Here is a 15749-nt window from a genome sequence, read left to right as displayed (position 1 = left end):
TTATAGCATGTATGTCATCTTTTAAGCTTTTTGAATAAATTACTTATATGGTAGGTAATCAAGTATTTTTTAAAATAACAATTATTAATATTGTGTTGGAAAAAAAAAACTAAAAGTTGAATTTTCAATCAAACAATCTAACTAAAATATAAGAAAACATAAGATATTGACTAAAAAAGAAAACGTATCGAAAGAGAAAAGAAGCTCAAATTTTGATGGAGAAAGAGTAAGAAAAAACTATTTATTTAGTTGTTGAAAATAAAAAGTTAAGAAATTTTTGAAATTTCTTATTAATTATAATTAAAAATAAGTTATAAATTTTTAATTAATTCATAGAAACAAAGAGATAAAACATACCTTTTCTAGAGCGAAATTTTTTGAGGGGGTGAAAATTATTTTGAGAAAAGTGGAATTTATAAGTATGAAAATAAAATATTTTGAAAGAAATAAAAATAATAATAAAATTACACGAAGTGGGGGAGAGATAGAGAATTGAATGCACCAGAGATAAAATTTTATATTGAAAGACAAAATTATACCCAACATGAATATGAAAATATTTAAATTAAAAGGTAAAGAATTTCTCCCTACTTTTTATATATAGAATAGATATATATTGTCAAATATTGTCAAAATAAATGGTGATATATCTTTAATTGTTGATACATTTTTTTAATACAATATATGGGAGCGTGAGATCGAACTCACAATTTGAGATATATGGTAATTAATGTCGAATTATATTCGTTCTGGTATTATTAATGATTTATATCATCAAAAGTAAAAAGAACGATTCTTCCCTCGTATCCTATTACATGTGAATTTTTGCTATGTATATCATGAATACTTAATTTATTTCCTCTTTGAATTGTGAATTCTTTTTTTGACTACCTATATCATAAAATACTGCTAATACGAGAATAGTACGACAGCAAAAAATATCTTGTTTTTTTTAAAGGGTAAAAGTTTAAATTCTTCATCCCACGTTTGTGTTATTAAGAAAAAGATGTCAGGAATATTTGTCCGTATAAAATATATATAAATATTTTTATTTTTGTTGATGGAAGACTAGTAAAATATATCACATACATCATGCATACGACTTAGACTTCAACGCCTAATTTAAATGTTACTCGATTCAAACTGGAACGACATGTAGTCCACGTGTAAATCATATGTAATGTACACAATTTAGTTGATGGTGAAACAGAAGTAACATGAGTTGATATATAATTCTCGAACCACAACTGAATTTAAGTTTGTTTCATTTTGTTCCTAAATTTTCAAATATCTCTTTTTAGTTTAGTTTATGAATTTAAAAATTTAACTATTTTTTCTACCAACATTTCATCTCATCTTAAAATTTAAAGAAATTAACTATTTGGGTCATGTACTCGAAATCATGCTATTAATTTGTTAAGATAAAAATAATTGGCTTTTATAATGTATTAATTTGTTAAAATGCTTTAGGCTCTCTTGTGTGGCATATTTGGTTGGAGCGTAATAATTGACTTTTTTTCAGACTCGCTCTCAACCTCTGCATCTCAATTGACATAAAATCTCCCTTTTTTTTTCGTAATTATGATATAACTATAGTTTCTTAGAGGACTCATTTTTGTGCATGTTACTCCTGCTCTCATGCACTACCGAAATGGTTCTCTTTTCTAATAAACCAAAAATTTGTAAAAACAAAAATAAAAGCAAGGGCAAACTGATTATTTATTATTTTTGAAAAGAACTGATTATTTACTATTTTTGTTATTTTTGTTTTGGATACTAAAATATGATTTCGAAAGTTAGGGAAAAAATGGTATTTTAAGGAGAATTATTATTTATTTTCTCTCAATATTGTTCGTTGCCCTTCCTCGTAACTGAGCAGTTTCTGTGTTGCAAATCTCTCTTGTTTGTGGCACAGCCATGGATTCCGCTTCATCCATTAAAGAAATTTTAGGTGAACTGAATAAGGAATCCTTCGTCTCTTTACTCTCTAAGCTCATCGGCGAGACCTGGCTCCTCCAGAACGGTCCACCGGACCGGATTCCTGAAGAGCAGCTTATCATTGATCACATCCTCGAAGTTCTAGGTCCTCTCAGCACCACCAATGGCGGACCATTGCTCATCAACCGTGTCGCCTACAAACGTCGCCGTGGGAATTTGATTGTGGAGTATCCGGGAACTATACCGGAAAAGTAGTGTCGTTCGTCGGAAGTCACATGGATGTGCCACTGCACTCTGATGGATGTGCTGATTGGGTATTGTTTTTCTATCTCAAATCTCCTTCGATAGTTTATGTTATGGTTTTCTGTAACTCCACTACATTTGTACTACTTCTGCAACTTCATTGTCCTAATTGGCTCGTCTACTGTGTGATGATGTTTGTGTGTAAAATCATTCGGGATTAATTGGGAATTTGATTCAGCACCAGCTACAGTAGTATTCAATTCCTGTGCTCATGGTGTTGTTTTGGCACATGGTATTTCTGTTTTAGTAAATTAATGGCCAGGATTCAAGTTAAAACCAAACAAAATTAAGGATTACGTTTCTATATTCACGTTGATATTCTATTCATACAAGAACTCATTGTTATATTGCAGGATTTTGATGGTTTCTCATTGAGTATTGAGGGGGATCAACTTCGGGGTCTTGGAACTAATGGTTGCTTGGGACATGTTGCCCTTATAACTGAACTCCTCAAGAAACTTGGAGAAACAAAACTGAAGTTGAAGTCCTCTATTGTTGTTATATTTATCGCCAATAAAGAGGATTCTTCAATCCAAGGAATTGGAGTTGAACAACTTGCGAAAGATGGATACTTTGATAAGTTAAAAGGAGGGCCTCTGTAAGTGATTGCTTTTCTTTCCAAATAAGATCTTTTGATATGAGTTTTTCGTTTTCTTTTTCTCTTCTATTTTATGATATTCATGAGCATCGTAGCTAGCTGATGCAAACATTAACTAATTTCATTGGTTGTCTACCTATGCTTTTAATATTCTAAATAGATGACCACCACAGAGTTTGAATCCATTCCTCCTAAGGTATCTTTATTTTTTTTTTCACATGGTATAAGGTTAAATCTTGAGTTATTTTTCCATTTTCAAATTTTGGAAACTTCCCAGTGCATTGTTAAGCTCTGTATGTTTGGTTTTCTACATAGATATTGGATTGATGCGGTGGATTCACAACCTTGTATTGGTACTGGTGGTCTGATACCTTGGACACTTGTAGCAACTGGAAAACTTTTCCACAGTGGTTTGCCACACAAGGTAAATTGATATATATTGTGTTTTTCATGCTAATGTGCGTGCACTTTGTTGACTGAACGTGAGTCTTTTCTTGCATTTTGAAGGGGAAATTTAGTGATTCAAAAGATTTTGGTCGTTGAATTGATAGATATTTCTAGCCAAAGCAAACATAGCTTAGTGGCAATTGGCATATATCTCCAACTAATAGGTTGTGAGTTCGATCCCCCACCCCACATGTTGTGCTAAAAAAATAATAATAATTGATAGATCTTCCTACCTATGACATGGAAACTTTTGGATTTGAAGGATTGTAGTTTTATACACGTGCCGGAATCTTAAATGTGAAATACCTTCCTCAACATTGTCACCTATAAAGTTAAGGTTGGTACAACCAAAGTTTTAAATATAGATATCGATGGAAATTATCGATAAAATGTCGTGATTGATATTGCTAGAAAAATTCTAAAAATAAAATATCCATAGCAAATATTTAAATTAACAAATAAGCATTTAACTCTTTTTAAATAAGTTACAAATTATTAGGATTGATACAATGTCCATATTAATTATATTTTGTTGATATTTTTCACTTTTGTGTCCAAGTTTTTTATGCAGTACTATGGAAATACCGATTCACCCCTCATGTCGACATTGAACCTATGGACATATGGAAATATCGACATGTCGATGGAAATTTAATGCCCTGAGTATAGCTCAGTAAACTCTGTTTGCATGATAAACTTGACTAGTAAATTCATTTTAATATAAATGGTAAGAATTACTGAATTGAAGCTTTGCTGAATGTGCCTTGCGAGATGACCTGGATAACTTGTCCATTGATAATAGTGTAGAAATGAGCTAGTTGAGGTAAGTATTAACCTTCGATTACCTGGATAGCCGTTATATCCTTGTGAACGGAAGACTAAGGGGTAAGATTTGGGCATCAGGGTGTTTGAAGCAAGGGGACCCATTGTCCCCCTTTCTTTTCATTTTTAATTGTGGATTTGCTCAGCAATTTAGTTCCAATGGGTGTGGGAAAAAGGATGTTTGGAGGGATTCTTAATCGGGAGAGAAAACTTGTTTGTTGCATCTTCAGTTTGTTGATGGTATTCTCTTATTGGTATTCTCTTATTTTGTCCCGGGAAGGAAAACTCCTTTATCAATCTGAACTATTTGCTTTCGTTTTTTTTAAGTGATTTGGGGTCTTAAGATTAAGAGATCTTTGCTAGGGATTAATTGCGAGCGTTCCAAACTTTCCTCTCATGCTTCCCTAGCAGGGTGTGAGGTTCAAGATTTCTCGTCCTCTTACCTAGGGCTTCCTTTAGGCCACAATTCGAAGAGTTTTGTTTTTTGGTCTCCTATTGTAGAAAAGCTTCAAAAGCATATTTCTTCTTGGAAACAAGCTTTGTTTTCTAGAGGGAGACTCACCGTTATTCAGTCTATGTTAAGATGGACCCAATTTAGTTCATGTTCCTATTTAAAGTCTTGTTGTCCATTATTAAAACCTTCGAAAAAATCATGAGGGATTATTTTCTAGGCGGGGTAGACGAGGGGGAGGCTCTCATTTGGTTAATTGGGACATCATTTTGAAACTATTGGAGGAAGGCAGTTGGGAATTGGGAACTTGAGATTATGGAATAAGATCTCATTGGCTAAATGATTGTGGTGTTTTTCTCATAAACCTGATGCCTTGTGGCGTAGGATAATCATGAGTAATATGAGTCGCATCCTTTTAATTTGGTATCAGCTAGTGGTCCTAAATTTTTTGGTAAATGCCTCTGGAAGGCTATATTCTCTATCTTTACTTTTTTTCTTTCGACTTATTTCTTGCTCTATTGGGGATAGTACAACAACCTATTTTTGGGAGGATTTTTGGATGGGTGATAAACCCCTGTGTTTCTTGTTTTCTCGTCTTTACCACCTTTTTAAAAAGAGGTTGCATTCAGTGGTCTCTATGTTTGAGTCTTTGGAAATTCCTCTTCTATTTCTCTGAGTGTGTTTAACGGATAGAGAATTGTTGGAGGTTGCTGATTTGCTTGTGTCTTTAAGGGGAGATTCGCTTGATTCAGGAGAGGAAGGACCTTCATATTTGGTCCCCTAATTTGTCGCTGGGTTTCACTTGTAATTCTTTTTTCAGCTTTTGAGTGTTTCACTGCCTCCCCCTAATGCCTCGCTGTTCGTCTCACTCTAGCATGTAAAAATTTCGAAGAAGATTAAGTTATTTGTCTGGTAAGTTTTACATGGGAAAGTTAATATTATGGACCGTATTCAAAGACGTTTTTCCTTTTTGTTGGGTCCCTGATGGTGTGTCATTTGCAAAAATTCTTACGAGGACCTCGACCTTATCCTGTGGAGCTGCCAGTTCGCTTATTTTATTTGAAGTCGGTTCATGGAGGTTTTGGGGTTTCTTTGGCTTGTAACAGGGGGAGCGTAGAGCAATGGTGGAGGAGATTTTGCTTTGCCTCCTTTTTGGGATAGAAGGATCCAGTTGTGGCATGTTTTTTTTTTGGTTGCTATTTTTGTGGGGTATTTGGATCGAGAGGAATAGTATAGTTACTAAGGGAGTAGAGAGGTTTTGGGGGAAATTTATCTAGTTAGATTTAATACCTCTATGGATGTCGGTTTCTAAGGCTTTTTGTAATTACCAGTTCGGTATCATTCTTTTGGATTGAGGTCCATTCTTATAAGTGGATCCCTTTTTGGTGGCTAGTAATGCCCCTTGTATATTCTTTCATTTATTCTCAGTGAAAGCTCGGTTTCTTATCCAAAAATAAAAATAAATAAATAAATAAAAACCTTTGTTAGCATACTTAAATATGTGTATATATAACTTTATGGCAATTGATTAAATTTAGTTTTTCTTCAAGATGACATAAGTGCCTACCTCTCTTGTATGCAGGCTATTAATGCTATGGAGCTATCTTGGAAAGCTCTCAAAGCGATGCAATTGCGCTTTTACAAAGATTTTCCTCCTCATCCTGAGGAAATGGTATATAGATTTACAGCACCATCAACCATGAAACCTACATCTACATGGGAAGGGAATGGTACATTCTAGTCCTTCATTGACTAATTTTAGGTAGGGGAAGATGTTTTCTTCATAATGATTATTTCTTCATCTTAGATGATCCACTAATTTTTCCCGATCCGATTCTTGTCAATCAAATTTCAGGGGAGTATACTATTTCAGGAGATGTCAGGTTCATACAAGTTTGAGCCTTTTATGATTTTATTATGAAATTGACATATAATAAAATCTTTCATTAGTGTTTTCCTTAATTTTCTTATGTATTTCATGTTGGATTCATTTGGCAGGCTAACTCCCTTCTACGAGTAAGTATTGTACTCCCTTTCCTAGTCAAGCAACATTACTTAGCAACTACACTGCATACTTATTACAATGTTTTAATTTTCAAACAAGCTTTTAGTTTTTCTTCTTCTTTTGTCGCTCAATATTGGAAAATATTAAACGTTTTATAGATCTTGTCTGTAATATGTTTTGATAATTTTCTTCCAGTGTGAAGGATGTTATGACAAAAATCCAAAGCTATGTTGATTACATTAATGCAAATATCGAGAAACTTGATACGTGGGGACCAGTTTCAAAGTTTTTTCTACCAAATGAAGGCCTTAGAGGGAGGTGTTTTCTCTGTCTCTATTACTTCACAACTTCCATGGCACATGAACGTAGTAATTCACTTCATGTATTCCTCTCCCAAGAGGAATGCTGTTCTATTCGATCAAATTCTAACAATTTTTTTCATTGAAAAATAAAGTAGTAATACATTTATTGAATATGACAAAGAAAATGGTGCAGAGACATTTTAGATAAATAATAAATTGCTTTTGACCTACGTGCATGTCCATTCATCTATGACGACCACCATTTTGGTCTTCGAAATGTAAGATTTTAATTTCTTTTTGGCAGAATTAGTATAACTTTTGGTGAAGTGGTGTCAGGAGTTGCATGTGATCTTGATTCTCGTGGCTATCAAGTTTTATATAAGGCAACAGAGGAAGTAATAGGGTATGTCAAACCATACTCTTGTACAGCGACTTTGCCACTTATGCGGGACCTCCAGGTAATTCACATACCCATTTCTCTGTTCCTCTGGTGGTGTTCATCGTTCTCATTTGGTTCCCTCATCTTTTGTCTCTATTATTTGTAGGATAAGGGCTGTGATGTTCAGGCTGTAGGCTTTGGTATGTTTTTTTTATTCTATGTTTTCATTTCTTAAGACATGACAAGGTTTTGTTACAAAAGGCATAGTTAATTTTCTCTTGATTTTGTTTCTGAAAGCTCCCAATATACCCACGATGACCACTTAACTTAGGAATTAGTAATTCCTATGTTTTCCTGCATCAAATGTTGTAGAGTCAGACAGTTATCCCGTGAGATTAGTCGAGGTGCGTGCAAGTTGGCCTGGACACTCAATTGATATAAAAAAAAACAACTCCCAATATACAAATTTCCATTAATACATCTGCATGATTAAAAAGTTTTCAAGTCCGAACCGTAAAGTCTAAGAGACATTTTATTTTAAACTCTTTTGAAGAAATATACATGGGAAAGCATAATTGCCGATTACTAAGATCTGATTTACGCTATAATTCATTTATGCAGCTTTATTGGATGCATACTATGCCGCTAATGAGCATTGTCTTCTCAAAGATATGTGCAATGGCTACAAGGTTTTTGCCAGCATCATTTCTGAATTAGAAGAAGAAAATTGATAATAAACCATTGTCGTTTTAAATGGTTCTTCAACTTTGAGAGTGAACCCAGCAGCAGCAGATCTGATGTAAGTAATATTTTCGTTCTCACTGTAAAGTAATAAAGAAAACTGCAGAGTATGCTTTGTACATCTGACACTTTCCCTTGGATCTGTCATTTGTGTTCAGTAAAGGCAATGATAAAGCTAAAGTTACTGCTTCTCTATTTTGTTTTCTAATTGGTAATAAATGTTTTCTGACTCTGTACATTTACCAAATATTATGGATGAAGAAAATTGGGTTTTCTTCTCTTTTTTTTTTCTTCCTGCGATGATGAAAAAGAAATCCTCCTTTCTGATTCTTATTTTCATATAAGGATGTTGGTTGGCACTCCATGTCAAAAGGATTGTTCATGAAATTACTATGATACTCTTTGAACCAATTTTCTAACATCGTTCCGATCTTCGATGCTCTATCAAAAGAAATACCTTCCTACAGTTATGGACGATGGTCTTTTTAACTATTTTGGGGTACATTTGGCTGTAGAGGAAGATAAATGTTTTAGGGGATGGAGACTTCATGTCGGAGGTTTGGTCTTCCATTAGATCTAATATCTATTCGGGTGTCCATAAAAACCTTTTAAAATAAATAACTGTTAAAGCTTCCAATTTTTTTTTTTTTTTTTTAGTTTAATAAACACGGGTGAATTTCAAATCTTCAACATTTTGATCAATAATATATATCTTAATCAGATCGACTATAATACTTGGTAATAGTTTGAAAGATGTTTGGTCATTCTAAATTACTGTTATTATTAATTAGTATCTCTAATTTTTTTTTATTTTAAAACTTTCTAGCATTTTTATTTTAATTCCTAAATATTATTAGCAAATACTATTTTATTTATTTCCACTAATTTTGTAATAATTTATTTAACAAAAATCTAAAATAAGCACATATTTATTTATCCAATCTTTTACTTGGACAAATGTTTAAATCTACCAATAATATATCTAGATTAGATATTGAGTTTAAGTTCTTGTTAATGAGTGGTGAAAACTTAATGATAGGAATTAGAATATTTAAACACGAACAAAATATATGAAAGTTTAGATTTTTATTTATTTATTATTTAAAAAAAACTTGAAATGAGAATAAGATAATATATATATATATATATATATATATATAGTTTTAAGAGAGAGAACAGTCACCAACTTTTTTTTTTTTTTCATTGCCCTTACAAATAAGAGCTTTAAATGGAGAAGTGTTGTTTTCATTTTTTTTTTAAATCTTATATTAATTCTTGAACTTTCATTTTCTTAATAATATTGTTTGTGCAGAGGCGCCATGGATTCCGCTTCATCCATTAAAGAAACTCTAGGTGAACTGAAGAAGGAACCCTTCGTCCGATTACTGTTTAAGCTCATCGGCGAGACCAGATTCCTCCAGAACGCTCTACCGGAGCTGATTCCCGAAGAGGAGAGGATCATCAATAACGTCCTTGATGTTCTCCGTCCTCACAGCACCGCCAATGGCGGACCCTTGCTCATAAACCGTGTATCCTACGTTGTCAACCGTGGAAATTTGATTGTGGAGTATCCGGGGACGGTACCTGGAAAAGTAGTGTCGTTCGTCGGAAGTCACATGGATGTCGTCACCGCTGATCCTGGCGCTTGGGTATGGTTTTTCATCACAAATCTCCTTATACTTTTTTTTTTTTTAATGTTTTTCTTTAACTCCTCTACATTTGTACTGGTATCTGCAACTTCTGTGCCCCATTTGGCTTGTGTACTGTGTGATAAAGTTTGTGTATGAACTCATTTCCGAATTAATTGATAATTTGATTTGAAGTTGCCCCTGTTGTTCATAATTTATCAATCTTGTTCTGTCCTATGTTTTTTTTAATCTTCAATCTATTGCTTGCCTGATTCAGTTCATTTTCCTGCTTGTGTTCTCATCAAACGGCAGTCCAATTTTATTTTTAAGCTAGGGTACTTGTACCGTTGAATTTCTTGAATGAATTTTGGCTTTTGTGTCATTCATCAGAAGCTGAATTTCTCGAATCCTGGAGTCGTTTTGGCAAGTTTATGGCCAGGATGCAGGTTGGGTTACATTTCATATACGCGTGGATATGCGATTCATATTAAAAAAAAAAAATTCATTGTTATATATGCAGGACTTTGATCCTTTCTCATTGAGCATTGAGGGGGATCAACTTCGGGGTCTTGGGACTACTGATTGCCTGGGACATGTTGCCCTTCTAACCGAACTCCTTAAGAAGCTTGCAGAAACAAAACTAAAGTTGAAGACCTCTGTTGTGGTTATATTTACTGCCGGTGAAGAGGATTCTACATTCCATGGAGTTGGAATATATCGACTTGTGAAAGATGGATATTTTGATAAGTTAAAAGGAGGGCCTCTGTAAGTGATTGCTTTTCTTTCCGAAGAAGATCTTGATATGAGTTATTTCATCTAGTCTACGATTTTAGCATTCTTGGTAAATAGCCACTATGGAGTATGAATTCATTTTTGCAAAGTGTATTTTTTTTAATGTTCCCTAATGACCACTAGGCTAATCTATGGTGGTAGATTTACTATGAGTTATCTTTCCAATTCCAAGTTTTGGAAACTTCCACGGTACATTGTAAAGTTGTGTATATCCAATTTCCTACATAGATATTGGATTGATACAGCTGATTCACAGCCTTGTATTGGTACTGGCGGTGTGATATCCTGGACACTTATAGCAACTGGAAAACTTTTTCACGGTGGTTTCCCACACAAGGTAAATCGATATATATTATGTTTTGTGTGATAGCGTGTATGCACTTTGTTAACAAAAAGTGAATCTTATTCTGGCATTTTGAAGGAGAAATCAGTGGTTCAAAAGATTTTGGTTGTTGAATTGATAAAACTGCGCGTATTTGAGATCTTTCTATTGTGATGTGGAAGCTTCTCTATTGGTAGGATTGTAGTTTTGTACAAGTGTCCGGATCTTAAATTGAAATCCTTCCTTCAAGATTTTCATTAATGAAGTCACCTACCTTAGGAATTAGTAATTCTGATGTGTTTCCCGACACCAAATGTTGTAGGGTCAGACGGTTGCCCCGTGAAATTAGTCGAGGTGTGCGTAAGCTGGCCTAGACACTCACGAATATCAAAAAAATAAATAAATAAATAAATAAATAATGAAGTCACAAGGTTATTACTTGATCTTAAATTGAAATCCTTCCTTCAAGATTTTCATTAATGAAGTCACCTACCTTAGGAATTAGTAATTCCTATGTGTTTCCCGACACCAAATGTTGTAGGGTCAGACGGTTGCCCTGTGAGATTAGTCGAGGTCTCCGTAACCTGGCCCGGACACTCACGGATATCCAAAAAAAAAAAATAAATAAATAAATAATGAAGTCATAAGGTTATTACAACCAGGGTGTAAGTCCCTTTGCATTAGAAACTTGATCGGTAAACTTTTATTTGAATATAAGTGGTAAGGACTACTAGAAAGCAAGGCTTTGCTAGATGTACCTTGCATTTGAGACTACCTTGATAATGTGTCCATTAGTAATAGTGCATAATTTAGCGAACAAAATTTAGTTGATTGAAGTGTTCATATCTAAAAACATAAACTTGAATATTTATATACATGACTTTTTGTCCATTGATTAAATTATGCTTTAGCTCAAGACGACATATGTGCCTATCAATTTTTTATGTAGACTATTAATCCTATAGAGCTAGCCATTTTGCTTTAACGAAGATTTTCCTCCTCATCCCAAGGAAAAGGTATATGGATTTGTGACACCATCAACCATGATACCAACAGATTTCTCTAGTAAGTTCTGAGCCTCTATTCATTAATTTTAGGTAGAGAAATATGGTTTTTTAATCATGATCATTTCTTTATCTTAGCTATAGGAAGTGGTCCCAATCAAATTCCAAACCAATGTATTGTTGATGGAGTTGTCAGGTTATTACAAGTTTGAGCCTTTTTATTATTTTAGCATTTAGCATAGAATTGACATTTAATATCATTGTGAGATAGTGTCTTCCTTACTATTACTTATATATTTTGTTTTGGTTTCACTTGACAGGTTAACTCCCTTCTACAAGTAAGTAGTGTACTTCTTTTCCTAGTCAAGCAACATTACTCAGCAACCAAACTACATGCTTATTAAATAAGTTTTATAGTTTTCCTTCGTTTGTTGGGCAATATTAGAATTACCAAACACTTTATGGATGTAGTCATTTATATGTTAATACTTTTCTTCTAGTATGGACGATGTTGTAACAAAAGTCAAAAGCTATGTTGATTACATTAATGCAAACGTTGAGAAACTTGAAACGAGTGGTCCAGTTTCAAAGTACGTCCTACCAGATGAAGGCCTTAGGGGAAGGTATTTTCTCTTCCTCTATTACTTCATAACTTCCAAGGAATATGAGCATAATAATTCACATCATGAATCCCTCTCTCCCCAAGAAGAATGATGTTTTATTCAATCAAATTCTTACAATTTTTTTGTTGAAAAATAAAATAGATTACATTTTCTTTTTCGAATAATTGAAAAATAGAATACTAATGCATTGAGTTTGATGTAGAAAATTATGTATAAAATGCATTTCAGATGAACTAGTTTATTACTGCAAGCCATGCAAAATTAGTATATACTTTATATTTATAATATGTTTATTGTATATTGTATATTGCAGGTGACATTTATTTTTATGGGTTTTTTTTTTGGGTGCAGTATTGAGATAATGATGCATGAGGATGGGGATGAGGCCCCGAGATCAGGAGTTGCATGTGATCTTGATTCTCGTGGATATCAAGTTCTATATAAGGCAACAGAGGAAGTTTTGGGGTATGTTAAACCTTACTCTTTTACAGCGGCTTTGCCACTTATTCGACATCTTCAGGTAATCACGACCTCATTGCTCCATTGCTCTGCTGGTGTTTATTGTTTTCATCTGGTTTTCTCATCTTCTTGATATTATTATTATTTGTAGGATCAGGGTTATGATGTTCAGGCTGTTGGGTATGGTATGATTTTGTTGACAAGCCTTTGTTACATAAAAAGCATAACTAAATTTTCTCTTGGTTTTACTATAAATTCTGCTGTTGGGGTTGGAAATTTCCCATTAATGCATTTCCCTGATTGGAACGTGTACAACTCGTCCATGTTAGAAAGTTAGGAGATTCTACTCATCGATTGTTCAAAGCCATAAACAGAGTAATGTTTTCTCTATAGATTGCACGATTACGATGATCTGATTTACACTTCAATTATTTGCAGGTTTATTGGACGTATACCATGCCAAGAATGAGTGTTGTCTTTTTAAAGATATGAGCAATGGCTATAAGGTTTTTGCCAGCATCATCTCTCAATTAGAAGAGATGAATTCGTGACGGGGAAGTTTTTTGGAGCATTATTTTTTTGAATAAGTTCGGGGTGATTTTATTTTGAAAATAAGTTTCAAAAATTAACAACAAAAATTAAGAAAAAAACGTCCATGGGTTAATCACATCAATTAAAACAATACTTTTAGTCTGTAAAAAAGAAGTCGATATTTTGATTTTTACAAGATCAATTAGAACCGGTAGAAAGAATAAACAGGAAGTGAGAACATAAATTCTCTCTTCTATAGCATAATACTTATTGAATTTTTGGTCAATAGACATTTTGGTCCTCATGGATCTAATGATTTAGTTGATAGTATTTTAATTTGTAATGATTTAATTCATGTACTTCTAAATTGATAATAATTTAGTCCTAGATATTTTAATATGAAATAATTTAGTCCTTATAGTTTAAAGTTCGTAATGATTTAGTTCATATTATGAAATTTTTTGTTAAGCTTTTTATATATGTAGATCAATAACTCGATGAGGGACAATATGTGTTTATAAACTAAAAAGACTAAATTATTATATGACAAAAATTAACATTTAATTTTGATTAGACTTTTCACGGTGGGGATAAAATTGTTGCAAATTTTAAACTGCATGGATTAAATGTGCTTGATTCTTAATACCTTGGACTAAATCATTAACACATAGATATTGTTTTTTAACCATTTTTTAAAAAGTTTATATTTATAATTGCTTCAACAACTTATAATTAGTGACTTTAAGAAAAAGTTTCTTCCTTCCCAGTCTCTTCTTTTATACCAAGTATATACTTTATCTGACAAAGTACTTTTATTTTAAATTACGTGTATTGAATTTGATATCAGATTTTGTGAAATACAATGGCAATTACTAAAAATGAAATTTTATGCAAAGTTCAAAGATAAAACAGAATATTTGCGATAAAAAAAAAACAGAATATTTAAAAGAATACAAACAAATAAAATAAGCAACATTTCAAGTTTGTATAATAATAAAAACAATGTAAATCAAAGGCTTATAAATCAAAACAAAAGTTTAGGTCTAATGATAATATAATTCATAATTGGAAATTTTATCTTTAATAATCACATCAATCGAATTCTATGGTCTTTTGTCGAGTATTAGGTTTGTATAAATTCGGATTCATATTTGCTAATCCTATAAACAATTCTAAGTACACACAAATTCAATTTATAAAAAACGCAACTTTTATACCATGTATACTTATTTTTATAAATTATAAACTCACAACCCCAAATAATTGTAATATAAATTTAAAATTGTATACAATAAGTGTCTAAAATTTAATGTAATAGGTTAAATGTTAGTATTGAGAAAGGATTTAAATTTTCTAATGGAAATGAAAACTAACCATATGGATAGAAATAATAACTAAATTAAATATTTGACAACTAAGAGAGAAATGCAAAAACATAGATTTCTTTTAAATAATAATGAGTCGTCAAATATTTAATTGCGAGAAATCTCCTCAATAGGAGACGAGTATTTTTCAGCAACGATTTAAAAGGAAGTTGGACTTCCAATGAGGTTCCATGGCATGTTTTTCGCCTTCCATGTTTTTTCAAATTTTTTATTTTATTTTTTCTTGTGAAATTTTTAAGTGTGTATATATATATTTTCAATTTATATGTTTCTATTACATGTAATGATATTCTTTTTTATAAATTGGACATATATTTTTACTCATTTTTTCATAAAATATAAATTTTCTTGTGGATCTATGTTTTAACTTATATATTTAGAATAGTCAAAATACTAATAAAATAAATAATATTTTTGTTGTAAAATAATAAAAGACGACACAAATATATATGTATTAAAAATATTTTACACGTAAGTTATACTTATTATATGTGATGTTTTTCCTATAAATTTGACTGTTTTTTTTTTCTTATAAAATATATTTTTGTTGTTAGAGATGTAGGTATGCATGCAAATTTAAATTTATAATTTTACTTATATATTTAAAACGGTTAAACTACAAATAAAATAAATAATATTTTGTTTGTAAAATATAAATATTTTAAGAAAATCTGGTACGTTGTCATAGAAATATTTGCGTAAATGACTTCTATAAAAAGAAATCACGTATAATGTACCTGATTTCTCATGCTGATTTAGTCGTCAATATTCACCTCACACATGACGTATTGGTACTTAGATCACATCTATTTTACGCGATTTTTTACTCAGACCAACACCTAATTTATATTTATTAATAGTTTGGATATACTTTTTTATTTAAAACATATTTATTTTGTTATTAATTCTAAATTTTTGTTATTTTTTGTAATTTATTTTTAAATTTGCAATATTCTTAAAATTACCCATATGAGATGAGATAAAATTTATTTATTTATAATAACAATAGGGCTTATTAG

General features: G+C 32.0%; 1 protein-coding gene and 1 pseudogene across 5 annotated transcripts; both read left to right on the top strand.

The window, feature by feature from the left end:
* Window positions 1-1777: 1777 nt before the first annotated feature.
* LOC111022688 (acetylornithine deacetylase-like) lies at window positions 1778-8181 on the top strand. 4 transcript variants are annotated; one of them, XR_015791414.1, is made up of 11 exons: window positions 1778-2252; window positions 2595-2839; window positions 3155-3263; window positions 6142-6289; window positions 6367-6442; window positions 6558-6575; window positions 6760-6882; window positions 7171-7324; window positions 7412-7445; window positions 7543-7649; window positions 7867-8181. XR_015791414.1 is itself a non-coding variant. In XM_088125013.1 (10 exons), exons 1-10 carry the CDS (start codon window positions 2214-2216, stop codon window positions 7974-7976), a joined length of 1056 nt encoding a protein of 351 aa, XP_087981139.1. In that variant the 5' UTR covers window positions 2038-2213; the 3' UTR covers window positions 7977-8181. The 4 variants fall into 4 exon arrangements, 3 of the variants coding, with proteins under 3 accessions (XP_087981139.1, XP_087981138.1, XP_087981140.1); XM_088125013.1 differs by lacking the exon at window positions 7543-7649 and having other exon boundaries at window positions 2038-2252; XM_088125012.1 differs by lacking the exon at window positions 7543-7649 and having other exon boundaries at window positions 2199-2252; window positions 6415-6442.
* A 1124-nt stretch (window positions 8182-9305) lies between these two features.
* Window positions 9306-13688, top strand: LOC111022695 (acetylornithine deacetylase-like; annotated as a pseudogene). The gene is made up of 10 exons (XR_015791415.1): window positions 9306-9635; window positions 10135-10379; window positions 10635-10743; window positions 11678-11793; window positions 11871-11928; window positions 12053-12070; window positions 12233-12355; window positions 12707-12875; window positions 12966-12999; window positions 13253-13688. The product of XR_015791415.1 is annotated as an acetylornithine deacetylase-like (transcript).
* Window positions 13689-15749: the final 2061 nt, after the last annotated feature.

Source organism: Momordica charantia (assembly GCF_013281855.1).
Source record: "Momordica charantia cultivar OHB3-1 chromosome 6 unlocalized genomic scaffold, Mcharantia_2.0 BLBB01000006.1, whole genome shotgun sequence".
Classification (NCBI taxonomy): Eukaryota; Viridiplantae; Streptophyta; class Magnoliopsida; order Cucurbitales; family Cucurbitaceae; genus Momordica; species Momordica charantia.
Note: the sequence above shows the minus strand (reverse complement) of the source record. Positions and strands in the feature narration are given on the sequence as shown.